The 22,473-nt window shown below is 39.6% G+C and overlaps 1 protein-coding gene across 3 annotated transcripts in view; it reads right to left on the minus strand.

Annotated features, from left to right (window-relative positions):
* The window catches only part of GABRB2 (gamma-aminobutyric acid type A receptor subunit beta2), a 218,759-nt gene extending 196,910 nt beyond the window's left edge, over positions 1 to 21,849 (minus strand). For 2 of the 3 annotated variants that reach the window (XM_066273199.1, XM_066273197.1), the window contains exons 1-4: positions 21,774 to 21,849; positions 20,968 to 21,205; positions 20,724 to 20,815; positions 19,637 to 19,704 (exon numbers count right to left, since the gene is read on the minus strand). In XM_066273199.1, coding sequence (XP_066129296.1) covers positions 19,637 to 19,704; positions 20,724 to 20,815; positions 20,968 to 21,044 — 237 coding nt within the window. In that variant the 5' untranslated portion in view covers positions 21,045 to 21,205; positions 21,774 to 21,849. Of the gene's footprint in view, positions 1 to 19,636; positions 19,705 to 20,723; positions 20,816 to 20,967; positions 21,314 to 21,773 lie in introns of those variants that run through there. The other variant, XM_066273198.1, reaches the window with a different exon arrangement.
* Between the last annotated feature and the right edge of the window lie 624 nt (positions 21,850 to 22,473).

Genomic DNA, 22,473 nt, shown 5'->3' on the forward strand with positions numbered 1-22,473 from the left:
ATATTATACAGCTAGTCAGTGGAAGAACCAAGATGCTATGGCCCAGATCTTCAACTACTGTGTAATGCTACCAGTGATTATAAAAACATTTAAAAAAAATTAAAAAAACAAAAACCAAAAAACACATGCCCCACAAATTTTCATAATTAAACTTCCTGTTTTCAGTTTTAAGAAACAAAACTGCAGTTCTGCCAGTTAGATAATTAACAACCAAATGTGTTTAGTTCTAACCAAGCAAAAAAAACAAAAACCCAAAAAACAAAAAACAAAAAAACCCCAGTAGTGTTTCATTCTGTTCTTTAAGTACTTTTCAACCAATTTCGAAGACATTTGGTATTGATAAAGATGTTCCAGGGTTGAGGTTAAAACCTGGCTTTATTTATCTGATAGAGTAAGTTAGTTCTTCATTAATTTTCCTGCTCATCTTACATCTGAAATAGTGTGGAATATGTATGACTGTTAAATGAAAACAATCATACCTCATTTTATGTACAATCCGGTATGCCTGTTTAGCTAAAATCTTTGGTTTAGTTTTTCATCTTTTTTTTTTTTTTTTTACAGAAACAGAGAGAGAGTCAGAGAGAGGGATAGATAGGGACAGACAGACAGGAATGGAGAGAGATGAGAAGCATCAATCATCAGTTTTTTGTTGTGGCACTTTAGTTGTTCATTGATTGCTTTCTCATACGTGCCTTGACTAGGGGGCTACAGCAGACCAAGTAACCCCTTGCTTGAGCCAAAGACCTCGGGTCCAAGCTGGTGAACTTTGCTCAAGTCAGATGAGCCTGCACTCAAGCTGGCGACCTCAGGGTCTCGAACCTGGGTCCTCCACATCCCAGTCCAACGCTCTATCCACTGCGCCACTGCTTGGTCAGGCTAGTTTTTCATCTTAGCCATAATTCCATTGTACAAACCTCAGAGAGAAGAACCACCTAAATATGTCAACTTGGAGCACGTTTTTTGCAAAGTTCTGTGCATTTTACTCTCACCTCTATCGACACGCAATCCTCACATAACTGGAGGACTCCTGTAATGATGCTGGACAAGCACTTCAAGAGCAAAGTCTGAAAACTAACTGAAACACTCTCGAATTTCAGGATGAATGTAAGCAATGATAAAAACAGAACAAAACTTTAATTTTTTGGCACTACAACTTCCTTGGGAGCAAGAAACACTAATAAAAGAAATTGCCAGTTATTCAATCATTAGTTTAATTCATTTATTATATAAATTCCACGAGTCAGATCCTTTTTGATCTAGAGTTGATACGGTTGGAACAGTCAAGAAAACAAACATGGTCATGACCTCATAAAACATAGTCTATTGGGTTATGAGATTATTTCTTCAGTACAGAAAAAAATGTTTAAGGGCCACGACTAGAAAAGATTGTCTTGATTCTAATACTTATGTTAATCAAAATATTAACCTTCCCAAGAGTATGTGTCAGTTATTAGGTTTTAAATACTATATGACAGCCAAATACTATATGCTGGTGACAATGCTGAACTAGTTTATAGAAATTCTTTTTTCCTACAACTCCTGAACTTTTGAATTTTTTCTCAAAGGCACATCTGACTTAACCAATAAAAAATCACAATCTAACTAAACAGTCACTAAATCCCCTAAAATGTATACAGCATATTTTCTCTACACTTAGTAACATATATTGAGATAGAGTCTAGAAATCTCAAACCTAATGCATAACTAAGCCATTCATAGCAGAAGGGATCAGAATGATAATTCAAACTGTTGAGCAAAGCAGGTTGACAAGTCAATGGTATTTGAACAGACAAACCGATTATATATATATATTAATTTAGACTACCAAATTTATGGTTCACATCTTTTGGTGATCAAGACCCTGGTCAAAGGTCATGATCAGATTTAGTACTGAATCCAGTCAAGTCTTTACTCCCAAACAGGTATTTGCAGCAATATTCACACACAATGTATAAGTTACATTGCTTCATTCTCTCGTTTAAATGTTCTCAAGGTGAAATAGCCCTCCTCAACTATTTGTATTTAAACTATTAATAAGTCAAGTAATAGACACTTGAGTTTACATGGAGCACATGAAAATGATTTGACTTAATATATCTGTAAGAGTTTTCTTGTTTACATAAAGATTATAATGTACAAGATACAAATGGAACTATAGTAATCAGAGAGGGTTGTTTTAAACATAACTTTTACTCGATAAGGTTAAAGGAATAGATGGAATCTGAAAGGCTATGCCCTCAGTGGGAATTCATGCTGGTTCTATGAGGCTGAGTAAATGAACCCTATAGAATAAAACACTGAAATTGCAATAAAACAATCATTTAAAGATGTTTAAATGGAGTAGGAACATAATAAGCTGTAAAAAGATGCATAATGTTTCTACACATACATCTCAAATATGTTACTGATACCCAAGGCACCTTCATGTATGAATGGAAATGGAAAAGGCATCCTGAGTTTTAAAGACACACCTTTTCAGATGGATATAGGGCATTTGTTCTTTTGGCCAAGACTCAAAAGTAATCATTGGACATAAAAACCTCATTTACAATAACCGTAAAAACTGCATAGTACTGAAGAATAAATTTAACAAAAATTTTGTAAGGCCTATAGGAATAAATTTAGGAAGAAATATGCAAGACTTACATGGAGAGAATTGTAAAATTTTACTGAAGGACATAAAAGAATATGCATAAATGGAAAGAAATGTTACGCTCTTTAATAGGAAAAACCAATACTGTTGAGGAGTGAATTTCCCTTTAAATTCCTCAATAAATTTTAAAGGAATTACAACAAAATACTGCAGCATTTTTTAACTTGCCAAAATTTAAAAGTGATGTAAAAACATAATTAGTTCATAATGGTTAAGTGTAATTAAGTAGAAACATAATGAGGGGAGATTTGGGTTTATATTGAAAGCTAAAATAATTAAAAACACACAGGGTGGGCACAAAAATATGAAAAAATATTAACGAGGCAAATTACCGTGTACAAATGATGACCTAAGGAAATATGAGCTTTTCTATATGATAGAAACATTTCAAACCACGAGGAAAAAGAGATTATTACATTCTATGTTGCTGTGACACTGTGACATCTACTTATGTGTCTATTTTTTCTACACATAGTCCTGTTTCAGAACTTACATCTTAAATGGATTCAAAATTTTTGTGAAAAATTACATAAGCTACAGAAAGATAATTTGAATGTCTTTTTAAAAAAAATCTTGGAGTAGATAAGCTTTTTCAAAGTCTGAAAACCAAGGTCAAAACCCATAACATATTTTAGCATGTACAAAAATAAACCTTCTGGATCCTAAAAGATATTTCTCACAAAGTTATTACACAAGAAGATATTTTTCCAATAGGTGGCAAAGGGTTAATCATCCTTAAAATAGAAGATGCTATAACAAATTTGTTAAGAAAAAAAAAAAGAATCCTCTAATAGAGAAATAAAAAACTAATAAAGGATATGAAAAGGCAACAGAGAGAAGACACACCAATGGCCTATAAACACAAAAAGGTATCTGAAATAGTTAACTGGAAATTAAAATTTTAATTAATCAAGAAAATGATCAATTGTACCTAACAGATTAGCAAAGGTAGGAAGAATGAAGATACTGAGGGAGATACGCAGGACTGGACTGTGTGCAATGCAGCTCTCATACCCTGGTGGTGTGAGCCTACATTAGCACGTTTTTAAAGGAAGCATAGCTTTGCTAGTAGGTTTCAATATCTAAAACGTATATCGTCTGGGTTCCAGCAATCTCACATCTAAGAATTTACCAGGGGGAAATAACTTTATAATTGCATCAAGTATGAACACACAGGACTATTTAATATAGTTTAGCTCACAATGGTAATAAAGTTCCCCAGGATAATGATAATGTCCTTCAACAATGAATTGATTTAATAAATATGGTGCCGCCGTGCAACAAAATTGTATGCAACCACTGGATATTAAGTTGTAGAAAAAAAATAGGTGCATCAGAAGATGTTCACAAAATGTTAAGCAGAGAAATCATATTATAAAACATGATTAATTCTATTTCATGTGCATGCGTGCGAGTTCCCAGAAATTCTAGAGACTTGCTGATCATTTTTGCTAAAACAATTTCTTTCTGGGTAATGGCATTAATAAAGATCTTCACTTTTCATTACAGTTTACTATGTAACTGATTTTTCTATAAGGGGCAGAAATAATAGTAACAATCCAGAGTTAGAAACATAGAATTAAAAAAAAATTATAAGACAGACAAACTTACCTGCTTTACAAAGTATAAATACAACAAACAGAAATTTGTTCAAGTTTTTATAATCATTGACAAATTCTGGACAAATACAGAACTACCTAGTACTTACTTTTGAAATAAATACTGACCTTCCTGACTGTTTCACATTAATTATAGAAATAATATCTTAAAAATGCAATAGCATAGTTTAGTACAAGGACTGTTTGCTTTCAAAAGAAATACAGACTTAGTATTTGAAAATTTTATATATCTATGTAAACGCACACATATCCACCCCTGGCCTAATTTTATCCTTAATTTTTATCAAGCCAGTTGTTTATTTTCTAAAGTAGAAAAAAAGTAGAGATTAGAAACATTTGGTTTAAGCCTCTGTTTTTCAATCACCAGTCCATGGACCAGTCCGCCAGAAATTTTGTGCTTGTCCGTGAAGGACGTTATTACCCTGATGTTAGATGAATTTGCTTATGCTCAGGGTGATTTCTGCCTTAGTGGTGCTCAAAAGAATTCTTCTATTTTCACTGGTCCCCAAGTGTAAAAAGGTTGAAAATCCACTAGTTTAAGCCACATATTTTCCCCAATCTTACAAAACACAAGTGTATTCAAACTGATCTCTTATATTGACACTGAAATATACCACAATTAACATTCCACACAAATGCCAATCATTACTGTACTGAGTATTTTGAGATAGTTATCACCTCATAAAAATAACAAGACATGAAGGGCTGACATTTTCTTGGTTCTAAAGGTCTCCCATATAATTTAATCAAAACTGAACTCTGCTATTAATTCTCAGGATTACCATATAGTTTTTTCAGAGCGGATTTTTGCTTTGAACAAGAATGGAATGCATTCCTCAGTGATGAAAAATGATTTATAAGCATTAGAAAAGTAAATCATAATCATCAACTTGCCTACAAACCCTAATGATGAAGATCTTTAAATGACTTAGACTGCTTTTGTATATTAAAGAATTATTCTTTATGTTTTGCTTGCTTGATTTTTGTAGGTTTCTCAAAGTCATCTGGAAGTTGAAATAAATGATTAACAATTACCTTGGGAAATTACAAATAAGGCAGATCCATTCAATTCTTTTAGCTTCCCTTTAACTTGAGGGAAAAAGAAATGCACAAAATAAGTACCATAGGAAACAAATGAACCTCAAATCCCAGTTCCAATCGTTTCTAACCATGAATGAACAAGAGTTGTATTGTCTTGGTGCCAACAGGTTCTAACTCACAAAAATCTCCTAACCCTGCTTACCCATCTGTGAAATGTGATAATAACTTTTTATTTCATAGTTTTTAAAATGTAAATGTGAAACCATTGAGACATTACATTCATTTCAAAGAAGTTTCTCAATAAATGGTAGCAATTATTAGTAGTGTTGTTAATCATAATAATATACTATAACCCAGTTATATGTCAAAAAGTATAATGTAAGTTTTCTTTTTTTAATTTTTATATTTTATTTAGAAAATTAACTTTAACAGGGTGACACTGATCCATAAGGATACACAGGTTTCAGGTAAACATTTCTATGGTATTTGAACTGTTGATGATGTTGTATACCCATCACCTAAAGTCAAATCATTTTCCATCACTTTATATTTGTCCCTCTTCACACCCTTCTCCCCATCCCCTCTCTTATCCCCCTCCCCCACATCCCCTTCCCAAACTGAGACTCATAAAACTAATGTAATTTTCCAAATCCTGTATTTCATTGACCCTTGCTACTTGAAAAGTTTGTTTATAAACTATCAAATACTTAAAAGAAGAGAGATAATCCATAGGCATTTTAATATTAATTTCCTATTATATAAACTTAAAAGAACAGTTCCTGATTGTATACACATTCGTACATGGCAAATCCTTGCTGTATATTTTATAAAATACTCGTGAATACTAAGCAAAACCTAGCTAACTGCATGAAGTCTCTCCTGCTATTTCTCAACCATTGGAAGAATCCTGCAACATTCTCAAGGATAAAAACCACATATGTCTCTCTCCATTCCCTCTCCGAGCATCTCTACTTTTTCTCTCTCTCCTTTCTTTCTTTTAAGTCCAACAGTTTAAGTAGCAGCTGGTTAGTAAAATTCATTCCTGCTATGACTGCACTATGCATTCAAATAAACAACAATAAAACTTGAAACCCAGAGCTCCAGGATTGTGGCCATTTTTAAAAATTACAGCATAAACAATTAAGAGGATTTTTTGGTTCGTATCTGGGAAGTTTATCACATGACACATTTAGAACACTTGCCTTTGACTGAAGCAGCCTGGGTACAGAAAAGCCCATCACAACACATTTCCACCCATGTGGTCTAGCTGGTGGCAATGAGCACAGTCAGTTTGGTAAAATAACATGAGAAAGTTATTTTAAAATGTGGATTTCAAAGCTGACTCATCAAAGAGCAAGGGTTTTGTGGTCTCTTAGAAAATATACAGTTAAGGTATTAAATTGATAGTTGAACTTTCCAAATAAACAGATAGTAATATAATTGCCAGAAAAAATATTAATTCAGGGCACTAAAAGAGGCATTAGTAAAATTATTTTACTCAGATTTCTCACTGAACAGAATTTGGCCTCCACTGCCCAAAGCCTAAAATAAAACATCTCAAAAAATCTGCAAGAAATAAGAAAAATGATTTTCCCCGGGGTCTATAATTCAACAGGTCTTTTATCTATAAAATTGGCAAGTACCTAAAATGTTACAACTTTTAAAATAATAAAGGTGTTAATCTCTAATGACTTCTGTATAAAAATACTGGTTTAGCACACAGGCATACTCGTGTGATTCAAACAAAAACTTATGATCGTTCTTCCAACACATAAACCATATGCAAACTTCCACAGCCATGCAGATCAGCCTAGCAGAACAGAGAGAGGGTACTGCCTTAGCTGGGAACTTGAAAAAGGAGTGATTTTACCAAAGGTCAATAAGAGAACACTTTGAGAGCCCTTCAGTCTATTAAGTCAAATGCTCATTTGGCCAAAGAAACAGCGGTATGTGTTTACAAAATAAGTCTTGATGTTTCTTTGTCTGTATGTAGGTCAAAGAAAACTAATAGGAAAAGTAATTAAATTTCTTTTTATTTTTGATCATAGCAGCTTCAACCACATCAAGGAAATGAAACTGGTTGATTAGATTTTATGACCTAATAACTGGCACCTACTCACTGATGTTTAACTCTTTCATGTCCCTGCTTCTTAGTTTATGATAGTCTTTATTTTATTTTTTAATTTTTTTCAGGTGAGAAGTCAGGAGACAGAGAGACAGACTCCCACAGGCGCCCGACTACTGGGATCCACCTGGCACGCCCACCAGGAGACAATGCTCTTCCCATCCAGGGCCACTGCTCTATTGCAACCGGAGCCATTCTAGCACCTGAGGCGGAGGCCATGGAGCCATCCTCAGTGCCCAGGCAATTCTGCTCCAATGGAGTCTTGGCTGCAGGAGGGGAAGAGAGAGATAGAAAGAAAGGAGAGAGGGAAGGGTGGAGAAGCAGATGGGCGCCTGTCCTGTGTCCCCTTACTGGGACTCAAACCCGGGACTTCCACACACCAGTCCAATGCTCTACCACTGAGCCAACTGGCATGGTAGTTTACAATAGTCTTTAAAATGGCCTGTAGATTATTTCACCTAGGATTAATGTTAACAAATATTTCTTGGAAAATCTACAGTTGATGAAATGCCCACACCCTCACAAAAGCTGAAAATTTTTAGGGGTAATCTTTGTATATTTGTTTCAAAGCCAGATGTCTGACTATATAGTCCTTTGTCAATACAGTCAACTTGTTGTCCTAAGAAGCAGCAAGAAAACCACTATTTTAAAGCATAAACTCCCTCCTGGAAGGGATAAACCGTATCCTCCCTAAAACAATGTTTTTTTCTTCTTCTATGTTGATGCTTTAGAAGTAGCAGTAGAAACCAGCAATCACCCCTGAAATATCTGTATTACCAGCCCTACAATTCAATATTTCCCATTAGCAGAATAAAACAGCCTTTAATTTTCCATTACTATTGATTTTATTCTTAATTTCATGGGAAATGCAAAATTCCTAGCCAGTGTCAGGGCTTCAGAACACACAGGTCTCTGAACCCCCTACTAGGCCTACCGAATCAGCCTCTGGGCACGGCCCTGAACACATGAATATCGTTAGCTGGTTCCACTGCACAGCCAAGCCTGAGCATCACTGTGAAAACTCTGTGCTCCATCTTTTACATCGATTCTTCTACTTGAGGGACACACCACTCTTCTCTCCATCAACCCTCACCCCCTCCACAGGCAATGAAGATGAATCCTTCTCAGCTTTAGAGAGCACCATAGCCCATTTCCACAGTCAGAACCATTTCCACAGTCCAGCCTACTTGACATGGCACTGGTGAAGTTAGCACTGGATAAATACTGGCTGGTAGCCTGTTACACCAACACTGACCATGCATCTGCACAGCTCCAAATCTCTAATCTTCCTTGATGGCTTAAGCATGTATCCCTTTTCTATGACACATATAGATTTACCTCCAAAACCTCATGGGTTTAATTGTTGGCACTGTGTTAGGAGAGAAGTTACTTTATTTTCAATTGCCAAAACAATTACTTCTAAGTTAAGACCTCTTGGAGGGTCTGCTGGCAGTAGGCACCAGATGACAGAGCAAAGAACACGAGAGTGGGCAGTAAAAATGCAGATGGATGGCAACAATATGAGCATCAGCGAGAACCAGTGAGCTAGAGACACCCCCATATTTTCCCTTATAAATATGGACAGGATAATACAAACCTGTTTTTCTCATTGTTTAATAAAATATATCTGCAGATAAAAGGCACAACAGGAAGCAATATACAAATCTGGTGTTTGTATCTTTTAACAACTCAAAACCACCGACTTCCTTATTGCAAAGTATTTTTTTTTTTTTACATTATCCAAAAATGGAAATGGATATTGGAAAAACTGGCAATCCCAGGATAGAAACAGAATGTGAGTCAAATTGATATATAAAAGGTTTTTTTTTTTATTTCACTTATATGCTTTTTTAAATCCAGTTCTCTGGTGTGCATATGATTTTTATATTAAAGTTAATGGTGCATGAGTAAAAGCAGCTATGTTTATTTTCAAATAATTTGTAGCTAGATTATGACTAATAATCTATAAAATGTATTTTGAAAATCCTTAATAAAAAACAGAATGACCTTTAAGAAAACTAGTTGTAGGACTAATTTTTCAGAAATCACAAAAATGTGTTCTTAATGGAAAAAGTTCAATTAAGCATGAGTTCTTGTCAGGCTTCCCAGACTAGAGCACCAGAGCCAGGAAGAAGAGCCCACATAACATCTGGCTGTGAAAAGCAGGGGTTCTGTACTAGGAGTCCACTAGAAACACAGACACTCTCCTTCACATAGAAGCACCTCAATATACCATGCAAATCTTGATGAACATAAAGGGAAAGACTGACAGCAACACATGCCCAAGGATGTCTGCTTTCACTGCTTTTATTCAACCTATTATGGGAAGTCTTAGGCACAGAAATAAGAAAAGAGGAAGAAATAGAAGGCATCCAAAGTGGAAAGGAAGAAGTAAAACTGTCATTATTTGCAGATGACATGCTACTGTATACAGAGAACCCCAAAGATTCCACCAAGAAACTACTAGGACTTATAAAGTAGTAGGATACAAAATAAAATATCAAAACTCAGTTGTGTTCTTATATACCAATCATGAACTACCAGAAGGGGAAACTAAGAAACTGAATCATTCACAATGCTTCAAAAGGAATAAAATACCTAAGAATAAATTTAAGCAAGGATGTAAAAGGTCTGTACTCATAAAATGATAAGCCACTGAAGAAAGAAACTAAAGATACAAATAAGTGGAAGTATGTACCATCTTTATGGATAGGAGAATTAATATCATTAAAATGTCCATACTACCCAAAGCAATCTATAGATTCAATGCAATTCCTATCAAGATACCAATGGCGTATTTCACAGAACTAGGAAAAATATTCAAAAATTTTATATAGAACCACAAAATTATTCTGAATAGTCACAGCAATCTTAAGAAGAACAAACTTGTATGAATAATACTAACTGATATCGAACTATGTTACAAGTCCATAGTAATTAAAACAGTGTGGTACTAGCATAAAAATAGAGCTATAGATCAAGAGAACCAAATAGAGAGCCCAGAAATAAACCACTGCCTTTATAGTCAATTAATATTTGAGAAAGTAGGCAAAAACATACAATGGGGTAAAGATAGTCTATTCAATAAGTGCTATTGAAAAAATCAGACAGATACACGCAAAAATAAATAAATAAATAAATGAAACTGGACCACCCTTTTTATACCATACACAGGAATAAACTCAAAATGGATTAAAGACTTAATTGTTAGACTCAAAGCTGTAAAAATCCTAGAAGAAAACATAGGCAGTAAAATCTCAGACATGATTTGTAGCAATATTTTTTCTGCTATATCCTTGGTCAAAGGAAACAAAAGAAAAAATAGGCAAATGGGACTACATCAAACTAAAAAGTTTTTGCACAACAAAGGAAACCATCAACAAAATAAAAAGACAACACCCTGAATAAGAGAACATATTTGTCAATGATACATCTGATAAGGGGTGAATATCCAAAATTTATAAAGAACTTATAAAACTCAACACCAAAAAACAAATAGTCCAATTAAAATATGGGCAAAGGACCTGAATAGACACTTCTCCAAAGAAGACATACAGATGGCCAATAGACACAAAAAGATGCTCAACATCACTAATAAATAGAGAAGTGCAAATTAAAACCACAATGATATATTACCTCACATCTGTCATCAATAAATCAACAAACGTGTTGGTGAGGATATAAAGAAGCAGGCACCTTCGTGCTCTGTTGGAGGGAATGCAGATTAGTGCAGCCACAGTGAAAAGCAGTATGGAGTTACTCCAGAAATATAAAAATGAAACTCCTTGATGACTCAGTGTTTACACTTCTGGGAATTTATCTGAAGAAACTCAAAACACTAATTTGAAAGAATATATGTACCTTTATGTTCATTGCAGCATTATTTACAATAGCCAAGATTTAGAAGCAGCCCACGTGTCTATCAGGAGATGAATGGGTAAAAAAAAAGCTGTGGTACATTTACACAATGGAATACTACTCAGCTGTAAAAAAGGAAATCTTACCCTTTGCAACAGCGTGGATGGACCTGGAGAGCATTATGCTAAGTGAAATAAGCCAGTCAGAGAAAGACAAGTAGCATTTGATTTTGCTCATATGTGGAATCTAATGAACAAAATGAACTAACAAGCAAAACAGAGACAGACTCATAGATAGAGAGCAGCTGACAGTTGTCAGGGTTGGGGCCGGGGGGGGGGGAGTGGAGGGTTGAGCACAAAAATTAAAAAAGAGAAAAAAACTCAAGACAACAGTGTGGTGACCGTGGGTGGAGGGGGGATGAGAAGTGGCAGAGGAGGGTATGGGGGGAATAAATGGTAACGGACAAAGACGTGGCTTAGGATGGGGCACACAATACAGTACCCAGGTGAGGTACTGGAGAACAGTGCGTGCGAAACCTGTATAATTTTGATAGCCAGTGTCACCCCCGTAAATTCAATAAAAAATGAGTTTTTGATATAAGGAAATAAAGGGAAATGGCACATGTGATCTCTTTACATCCCACAGCCTAAAAACACTGAGACAACTGACACTTGAACATGTATACCAGCCATCTAGTGACAATGATTGACCTTAATGGTTATTTGACAGATTCTGTTGGAGAAAAATTTTTAAGCAAGTTAAACAGCACTCATTCATAACAAAAGAAAGCGTGACATAAGCAACATTTTTTGACTCTTCAAAATCTTACACAAATTTTTCTTTATTTTTGGTTTAAATTACGTTCAGCTTATGTAATATGAAATGTAAGTTTCTCAAAAACAGGGGTAGCATCTTATATTTACTACACACTGAAGAAGGTATCTCCTTGAAAAAAATATCTTAATGAGGGTGAGGGGTAATAGTAACAACTTATGATTAGCTTATCTGATAAAAAAAAAAAAAAAACCCAAACAAAAAGAACAAAGAAAAACTACGACAAAACTGTACTCAAGGAATGAAAATGAGATTTTAGAATGAGGTCTTCCTAAATTTAAAAGCGCAGTATGATGTGACAGTTAAGTTTGGGGAATATGAAGTCAATCATTTGCTAATTGTGTGACCTTGAAAAAAGTCACTTAACCTCTCTGGGCCTCAAGTTTTTCTTTTGTAAACATGGTTGGTAGCATCCATCTCACTCTTTTTATAGGAGGATTAAAAGAGATAATGCCCCAGCATGATACCCGCATGAGTTATGGCTCCAAAAACAGGAGCTATGATTATTTTATTATATCAATGTTACGATAATGGTGGGAAATGACAAGCACTGGACAAGAGGAGGGAGATAAGGGGCAGGAAGAGCAGGAAAATAGGGAGAGAACACCCTAGCCTTAAAATTGGGTAGGAGAGCTTTTACGCATCATTTAGGGTTAAGCCTGCCTGTGACCGGTGAGCGTCACACCCCCCTGCGGCGTGCTTCCTGGATAACTTCCATGGTTCCAAACGAGCTTCACATACCCATTCTCCACAGTGGACGGACAATTTTAACCTCCTCTTGTCTCTACAGGAAGGGGCTCCCACGTCACAGAGGATCAAGCAATCCTCACACTTGCTGTCTGTCAGCCCACCCCACGTCCTGCGTTGCATCTGCGACCCACGTCCTTTTAAAGGACAAGTGCCCTCCTCCCCACCGCGCTTCGGATCGAAACTTTTCAAAAGTTAGTGTCAACCACTAAACCTCCTCTTGCTACATTCGCCAAGGAGCCTTGTTACTATTCCTGGGAGACAAGTCTCAGAACCTAGTTCAGTTGACCATTGTGACCTCTGACTGACCAGAAAAATAATTCTGAGATGTTTTTAATTAAATTACAGTAGGCCTAAGAAAAATTAAATAGCTCAATAAATGACAGCAGGCACAAGAGCGAGAGAAAGAGCAGCGAGCCTGTTCAAAGCCGCCAGCCACCAGCTGAGTGCTCGTGGTCCTGAGCGTATGCTGGAGCTCTGAGTCAATGTCCCAGGGGCTATACTAGCCAACCCCAATCGGGCCACTGTGTCCGCCTGTGCATGAACCCTCAGGACTGTGCCTGTAATCAACCAAAACTAGTGAATATGTCTTCCTTACAGACTGTGCACCTTTCATAAAACTGCCCAGGCTTCACCTCATCCCAACCCCCACACCATATTTATAGCCAATGTAAATTCTGTCAGAACAACTGACATCTTTCTTGTTCAAAACATAATGTATGAAAAATGCTCCTCAACTCCAGGATGGCGGACATGTGGCCTTTTTCACTTAGTGCTGGTGCTGAGGGTTTGGACTTCATGCCCTAGGACCTCGTCCTTTATGGCCTAATATAAAAGGCTTTCAAATGTGGAAGTTGCAATTTTTGTTATTTGTTTAATATATGACACAGCTGAGTCTTTTATTTTTAATTTTTATTTTTTTATGTGAAAGGAAGGGAGATAGTGAGGCAGACTCCCACATACACACTGACCCGGATCCACCTGGCAACCCTATCTAGGACAAATGTTCAAGTACCAAGCTATTTTTAGCACCTGAGGCTTGATGCACTTCAATGGAGCCATTCTCAGCACCTGAGGCCAGCTCAAAACAACTGAGCCACTGAGTGCAGGAGGGGAAGGGGGAGAGTGAGGTGGGGAGAAGCAGATGGTCATCTTGTGTGCTCTGACTGGGAATCAAACCCAGGACATTCATATGCCGGGCTGATGCTCTATCCATTGAGCCACCAACCAGGTCCTCTTTCTTTCTTCCTTCATCTCTCTCTCTCTCTCTCTCTCTCTTTCTCTTTCTCTCTCTCTTTCTCTCTCTCTCTTTCTTTCTTTTTTTCTCTCTTTCTCTCTGTCTCTTTGTATTTATCTGAAACTAGAAGCAGGAGGCTGTCAGGCAGACTCCCCCATGTGCCCAACTGGATCCACCCAGCATGTCCACCAGGGGGCGATGCTCTGCTCATCTGGAGGATTGCTCTGTGGCTGCTGGAGCCATTCTAGCACCTGCGGTGGAAGCCATGGAGCCATCCTCAGCACCAGGGCCAACTTTGCTCCAAGGGAGCCTTGGCTGTGGGAGGGGAAGAAAGAGAGAGAAAGGAGAGGGGGAAGGGTGGAGAAGCAGATGGGCACTTCTCCTGTGTGCGCTGGCCGGGAATTGAATCCAGGACTTCCACACGCCAGATCAATGCTCTACCTCTGAGCCAACTGGCTAGGACCTATTTCTTTCTTTTTTAAACTGTCTTGTGCCTCAGGTTTGAAGACATTATTAGAGTCCCACCACTCCCATTACAGTGCTCACCATTTTCAGCTGTCCTCTCACTTTCCCTTTTTAATTGTATCCATTCACACAGTTATAAGTAATACCACTTACATGCTGACATGTCCACGTTCATCTCTCTAGCCATGGCTCCTTACTTAGCTATAGACCTGTATTTTCCAGTCACCTACTGGCTATCTGCATTCAGAGATTCCTTATGTACAGAAAAGTCAACATTTCTCCAGCTGCCCACCGCTACCTTCTCAGTCCGTCTGGTCTTCCTGTTCTACGTATCTATCAATGACACAAGAGAAACTTGGGTTTCACCATGTCCTGTCACTGCTACTCTGAACACCCTGGTTTGATATGCATGTGTTAGTTCAGTGATCCTTCTTGGATTTTTGCAGGGGTTGCCCTCTTGCCTCCCAACCTCAGGTTCTGTTCCACTCAATCCACCCTCCATCCTGCAGAAGCATCTTCCAGAAGTGTGAGTCTGTTCCTGCGGTTCTCCTAATGGACATCATTTTGTGGGTCCCTACCGCCTTAGGGACAAAATGTAACTTCTTCAGGAAGCCATAGAAATGATCTTTATAATGTGATCACTACCTATGACCTCAATACCAACTCTTATTACCTACCCATGCTGACTCTCAACTCCAGCCATTTTAAGCTACGTGAAAACTCATAACTCCATTTATTTGTCCTGGGCTTTATTCTCCTATATGCTACCTTTCTGCATGGAACAAACATCCAGAGATCTGTCACTCCTATCTTCATTCACTTCATTTCTACATAAGACCTCAGTACTCCATAGTTTTATTGAGACTTTCCCTGCACATTTCTCTTTCAAAGCACTTATGATCCTACATTGTGATTCTTTCTGCATATGTTGATTTAAACAGGAAATACCTTGGCATTTAAGACTATAACTCCATGCTCACTTTCCCCACATATATGGTATAGCATCTAGTAAATAATAACAAGTTATTGACATGAAAAATATTTCACCCACCCAATATTTGTGGAATTCCCCAAGAGTCAAACATCCAACCAACTATTATATAGTCAAAACCAAGAGACAGAATAATAACCTTGCCTATGCATATTTTATACACATGAATTAGGAAAGATAAACGTGTAAATATAAAGCATCTTGAAATACCAACCAGCAAATGAACGAAGTAGCAGGCAAGGAGTAACAAAGTAACCCACGGAGACAAAGACCTCTAGGTACTCACTTGGATGCTCAGAAGAAGTTTTAGAGAAAAGATAAGACTTACACGAAGTATAAGTGCAGAAGCCTGAAGTAGAATTGACAATAGTGAACACCTATATGTTAAGTCTCACGAGGTCAGGGGACAAGCTGGTCTTTCTTGTTCACTGTTCTGTTCTTAAGGCCAAACTCTCGGCTGGGCCACGGTGGCCACTAAATAACTAGGTATTTGTGTTGAACTAGATTTTAAACTTTGCAGCTGGTAAAGAAAACATCTGTGGTTTGTTTTTAAGGCAGTACTTTTCTCCATTCGCCATTTCATAAAAAGATAATTTGTGCTTGTGTTTACTAGAACTCTTTCCTCAAAAGTGAAATATTGCTTCACTCTTTGGATGGCAAATGTGTTGTTTCGAGGCAGAGAAGAATCTGCTTTAAATGAAGGGAAAGCTATTTCAGTCCATAATCCTCAGAGCCAATTTCTGGATCCTAAAATGCACTTTTCATCAAGAATCTTAACAAAAAGATTCCTGCCAGTTTAACCAAGACATCTAAAAATATGTCATTCTAAAGCCAAGCTCTCTGCTTAGGAGCATTCTAATTGATATCACGTTCTTCCAAAGATGTTCCATTGAGCCAACCTGAGTCACGTGGCTGAGTAAGATGCCATTGTCACCCTCCTGAGCAAGAACTCAGGGTCGTGTGTCATTCAAAATTTCTGCATTTTCTTCAGTCTGTGCTGATTATTCAAGTTTTCCTAGAACCTCTTTGTACCCAGCAGAGCTATGTATTATAATAAACCAGACCAGAGACATAGGTTACTTCGAGTTGGAAATCAACTTAACATGTCCCATCTCCTTTCAAACACAAGGAAACTGAGACACGGCAAAGTAAATTATTGACCCAGCCTCACTCAGGCGAGCAGATGGGGTGGGCGCTAGGTCTCCCGAGAGTGATAGCCTGGCATTCAGTCTTCTGCAAAGGCTATGTCCACAGAACACATATATCATTGCACTAATATATCATTGCACTAATTCTGGTGGTCACCTGAGATTGGTAAAATGGGACCATCATTCCCCTTTAACAGGTGAGTCATGTTCTCAGGATGACGGAACAGCGGAGGCAGACCTAGCATCCAACACTCCTGACTCAGTTCAGGGTTTTTCCAGCATTGTCCTTCCTTTACCAGGATCAGCACCCTGACCAGTGCTTTTTCCTTTCGGTACAAATGAGTCAATAACAATTCAAATGGCCTGGTGACTACCATTCTTCAAAAGGAGATGTGCTATAATATGTAAAAGAAAGTTACGAGTACCAGAGGTTGCATGCCACAGACGATAGTAAGGCAGAAATACGTGTGCTAATCAATTTTGAGGTTTCACTTAAATAACCAATCCACCATTCTTTCAGAACTGAATGTAATCAAAAGATCCAAATCCTTTTCGATTTGTATACAGGGTGGAGGGTGGCACAAAATGTCACAAACCTCTTATTTTATTTAGACACCAGTGATGGATTTCTCTATCCATTGCTTCAAATCAAATAACCATATGTAAATAAAATAGCATACGCCACAAAAGTTTTCTTTGAAGGATTCCTTTATGGTCACTAAGATTGCTAGCTGAAATATGTTTGTTTTACAAGTCAAAATGTGTCTGGACAAGTCCACATGTGTTAGCATTAGGTGAAGAAAGAGATCTGGCATGGGATTCTTAACACTTGGCTCTAATCATTAATGCTGCACCACTGTCCTATTTACAGCCTGACATTTGTTTTTACACTTCCCACATCCCATGACTTTTCAGCAACAGCAAATAACTTTAAGAGATGACACCTTGCTGTAGCTGGATCTATATTTTGACTAGAAAGTCTTGGCAATGTGTTCAATTTGGATACCTCTCCAAAATACTGCCTACAGATAAAAAAATGAACAACAACAAAAACCCGTGGACTAAACAGTTTGGGATAAAATGCATCTAAGTTCTTAGTTGATCTATTATAGCAACTTTTAATCAAGTCATTGCTATCTCTGGATTCTAAATATTTATACATTTTTAATGAAATTCCGTGTTTGGGATACAATAAAAAGAAAGGTGGCAAAATAAAATGTGGGAGGAGACAAGAGCATAAATAAATGAAATTGCAAAAGAGAGACCTCTAATGCAATCACACGCGAGGCACACTGAACTGTGCCTAATTTCTTTAATCACTTTGGTTTTAGCAACACAATTTCAATTCTAGTACCTGAAATTTAGGAGGTCCCCACATTAGCTCATTTAAAAATCTTTATGGTAAAACTAAAAAAAATCATAAAAGAAAGACCTCTAAAATCCCACCAAAGTGGACATTTGTATATCTGAGATATTAGTTTCCTAAGAAAAAACATTCTTTACCCACATCAGATTTTTCAAACTGTGTGGGAAATCTGAGGTTCGGAACCATCCAATATGGTTTTTAGTCTGTGTTTATATCCTACATAGTAAAAACTTGCCCAATCATTACAAAATAAGAAGACACATGTCATTAAAGCATTACTGAAATAGTTGAATATTGCCTCCAGCAGTGATCAGATGTTTCAGAATCTCATGATGTTATCTCAGGATTATCAGCTATTTTTGGACAGGGTACACGGGCACCAGGCTGATTACTGGAGCTCCCTCTTTATTTGAACTCCGGGAATATGAACATTTGTGTAACGTTGACAGCATGTCCACTACAGATTCCTCTGGCTGTTGTGAGTAAGTGTTCTAACTTTCAAGGCCTGGTGGCTGGCTGGCTGAGAAGTGTTTTGCATTAAACCTTACCTTACTACACCCTTTTCTTCAACAGTGCATTCCATTTCGAGCACCACAGCACAACCTTCTGAGAAATGTGCTTTGTGCTATCCCAGTTGAAAGTTACACTGCAATATTATACGCAAATGTAGCCTTCCCACAGAAACTTTTCCAAAGGGGCAAATGCAAAACAGAGTAGAAAAGTAACAACTCAGTGGGGGTATCTGGGACACTCGTCTTTGTCTTGTATGTTTGCGGTGCCCCAATATGGGCAGCAGGGGGCGCAGCTGCATGAAGCTAACCCCTACAAGTGTTCCCCAGTCGGGAACACCCAGGCTTTTTTTCTTAGCACTTGCCCCAAACTCAAGGAGGTAGCCCCTTAAAGAGTGCTGATTCCTCACAAATTGTACAAGCTTAAGACATGAAGTGAATTACACTGCAGAAATGGCCAGAAATGACAGATGGGTCTGAGCCTGTCTTTTGAAAACAAGGGTGGCCAATTTTTATTTTATTTTGGTGATCAGAGGAGCTTATAGGAGCTGGGGAGAGGGTGCCCTCAGCAGTAAAAAGGTCATCTCTGAATGCAGCAAGTGGACATGAGTATCCCCTGGGCATTCATTCAGCCTCTGGGCAGTTTGATTTGTTCATAATATTCTCTTTTAAATGTTAAACCAAAACCCTCCCCTCTTCCACACACCACCCCAAATCCAGAACACCATTTAATGAACTGGGTTTGTGGTTTCTTTGGCAGGGGGTCTCCTGCAGTGGCTGTATTTTGCATGTGAATGTGTGATGCCTTTTGCTCGCTTTATACCAAGTCCCAAGTATCTCTGAACCAAGTTGGAAAAATCCTTAGAGACCAGAAAAAGCCAGCTCTGAAATCGCAAACCTAGTGGGTTCCAAACCCCAGTCCCCCCTTGCCCCCACTTCATACACGTACTCACACACACACCCAGCCCCTCTGGCGGGCTCCTCTCTCCTCCCTCTCCCCAATGACCAGCTGTGGAGACACAGCCATGAACCTCAGTACTCACCATGTTGACTTCAGAAACCATATCAATGCTGGCAATGTCAATATTCATTCCCACGGCCACGGGGGGACCTGCAAACCAAGATGGCCAGCCACGTGATTTCTCAGAACTTCATTCATTCTTAACAAGAGTTCTCCCCGGGCCTGGGACACTCTCCACCATGTGCCTCCCCACTGCTCACCCTCCAATTCTTCAAGTCCCTGCTCCTTTTTTTTTTTTTAAAGGGTGACAGGAACTCCTCTAGGAAATGCCCTATTGAACATGCACACACGTGTCATGAAGGGTGAGGGACTCCAGCTCTCTCTACATATGTAGATGTCTCAGCAGGAGAACATGCAAACTCACAGAAACACAAGAACATTCTAGCCCAAGGGAATTTTATATATTGCGTTGAAACCCTCCTCCTCATTCACCCCCACAGCTTCTCTGTGCAGGTTTTAACTCTCTGAGCTTCATAAGACTCAGAAGCAAAATTAAATGTGCATATCAGGGTTTCTAAGGCTACAGAGGAAGAGAGGTCCCTGGTCCTTCCCCCTACCCCCCCCACTACTCTCCAAACCCCTTGAGTCCCCTCCACACACACATACTCCTCTGCCCCGTACAGTGAGGCTTCCAGAGCTGGATAATATCCAGACACCAGTCACTTTAAACCGTGGTCAGAACTCTTTCAAAGTAGGCGGGCACAGGGGGTTAATGCCACTTCTCAACCAATTGCCTGCATATCTTGTCCTCAAAAATGTTCACGACAGCCTTCATTAAGCCAGGTTCTCTGGCACACCATTAACTAACTTAAGAGATTCTATATCTGGACGAGGCAAATACAGTGAAGCAAAGGATTTATAACAGTGAAGCCGAGGGACAGCAGTCACCGACACAGGCGAAGAGGGTCTCACTGCAAGACCACCTAAGTGCCCGGGAGTAACAAATCGGCTTAAGTTTGGATCAGTTTCTCAGTATGGTAACACAGAGGCACATTCAATACACCACATTCACCACGGTAAGGGAGAGGGAAGAGACAGCGAGCACAAAGCTCAAAAGGCAGCTTAGGCTGTAGCTGGGCTGTTTCTCATTTCCAAGGCAACCCCATTACCTCCAAAATCTGGTCTCAGGCGAATGTCATAGCCTTTCAGGAGTCTATCCACCGTCTCTTTAACCAGTGACATATTACTAGGATCATTGACACTAAAGAGGAGAAAGACAATAAACAGGCATCAATAAGGCAGCAAGCACCGCGTCTTCAGCATCTCACCCTCACTACAGATCCCGGTTCACAGAGGTATGCAGACAGAGCCCTTCAAAGTGAGAAAGGAAGAAGAAACGTTGGACACACTTACCTCTGCGCGCAGACAGCGGCGATTATTAAGGGGAATGACCAAATCCCAAAGTAGCCCCTTTTCCGGACTCTCCACATCCCTTTAGGTTTTGACGGAATTGAGGGTTTCACTGAAGAGAACAGATCCAACTTAGTCTGCCCAGTGCAGTAATTCTAATGTGGGGCGCATGCGCACGGCGGACCAAAACATCAAAGGGGCAGCAGCGGCTGCCTGGGACCGAGCAGAGCAGATTTTCTTGCTAAGAAAAAAAAAAAATTAAAATAAAAAAAAATTAAAGGGGAAAAAGGAAAAGCATATATCTGTATAATATATACCTATTTGAATACTATAAAAAGTCACCCCGCAAGAGGAGCCAGAGTAAAAATCTTTGTTGTCCTTTCGTTAAGACAAAAACAACTAGAGCGGCTGGTAAGTTTTGGTAGTTGCAGGAGGCAGTTTTGCACCTCCCGGTTGTAGGTGTGTGTGTGTGTGTGTGTGTCCCCTTAAATATGCAAAACCAGATTAGAAATTTAGGGCTAGCAGGTGTGGAGTGCTCGCGCGAAGGTGGGTGCCTGGGAGACCACTTCTGGTCTCAGCAAGCAGATGGGGAGAGGAGTTTGAACTTTATTTCCTTGGCGAATAGCATCTCCTGCCTGGGGCGACAGGGGTGTTGGGTGGGGGAGGAGGGGTGTGCGGTGGGGGAGAGTGCAGTGGAGAATAAAAAAGACACCGAAACACCGAAAAGGAAGCCAGATAAAGAGAATAATAAAATGCTGCCTGGTCTTTTCTATGAGTCAAGCAGCAAGCTTGTTGTCTTCACTACTCACAAGCGATTTCCTTCTCCTGCTCCTCACCCTTTGCCCCCTATTCCCCCGAGAAGAAAACCTCGGGGTCCCGGTCTCTCGCCGAGTGACGTGCCTGACCCGAGAGTCCGGATTATTTATAGCAGGCGGGTGGAGGGAACGAGGGGAGCGGAGAGGCAACGCAGTCTCTCCAGGTTTCCGTCTGATTCTGCAGAAGGAAATTATTAATAGGGAGGGTGGGGTTTGAAGCGGGGGGGGGGGGGTGTCATGGGACGTGGAAGGAGTGGGGAATGCGGGAGGCAAGTGCCCTAATGGGTGCGAGGGGCAAGAGGGCTTGGGCGGCAACAGCGCACAGGGAGGGCAGGTGGCTGAGTGGGACGCCCGGGGCCCCCACGCCCCCTTGGGGCACGCGCACGCGCGCACGTGCAGGCGCACTCCCGGCCCACTCGCGCCCCTCCTTACTTCACGGGCCTGCGCTTGCCGCCCACTCGCGCACGGAGCTCGAGCCCCCCGCCCTGGCCGAGGCCGGAGGGCGGCTGGCGGGAGGGGATGGCGGGGACGCCCCACCGTTCACCGGCTGTGCTTCGGAGTGCCGACAGCCAGAGCGGTCCCTAGAGGGCAGGCAGAATGAGGAAGGGGCACCGGTCACCCGGGCACCACGTTCTCCCGCGGTCCACGACACCAAGTCCTTGCTCCCTTTCCAAGGACCGGGAGGGGCTGGCAC

Source organism: Saccopteryx bilineata, chromosome 4, assembly GCF_036850765.1.
Source record: "Saccopteryx bilineata isolate mSacBil1 chromosome 4, mSacBil1_pri_phased_curated, whole genome shotgun sequence".
Classification (NCBI taxonomy): domain Eukaryota; kingdom Metazoa; phylum Chordata; class Mammalia; order Chiroptera; family Emballonuridae; genus Saccopteryx; species Saccopteryx bilineata.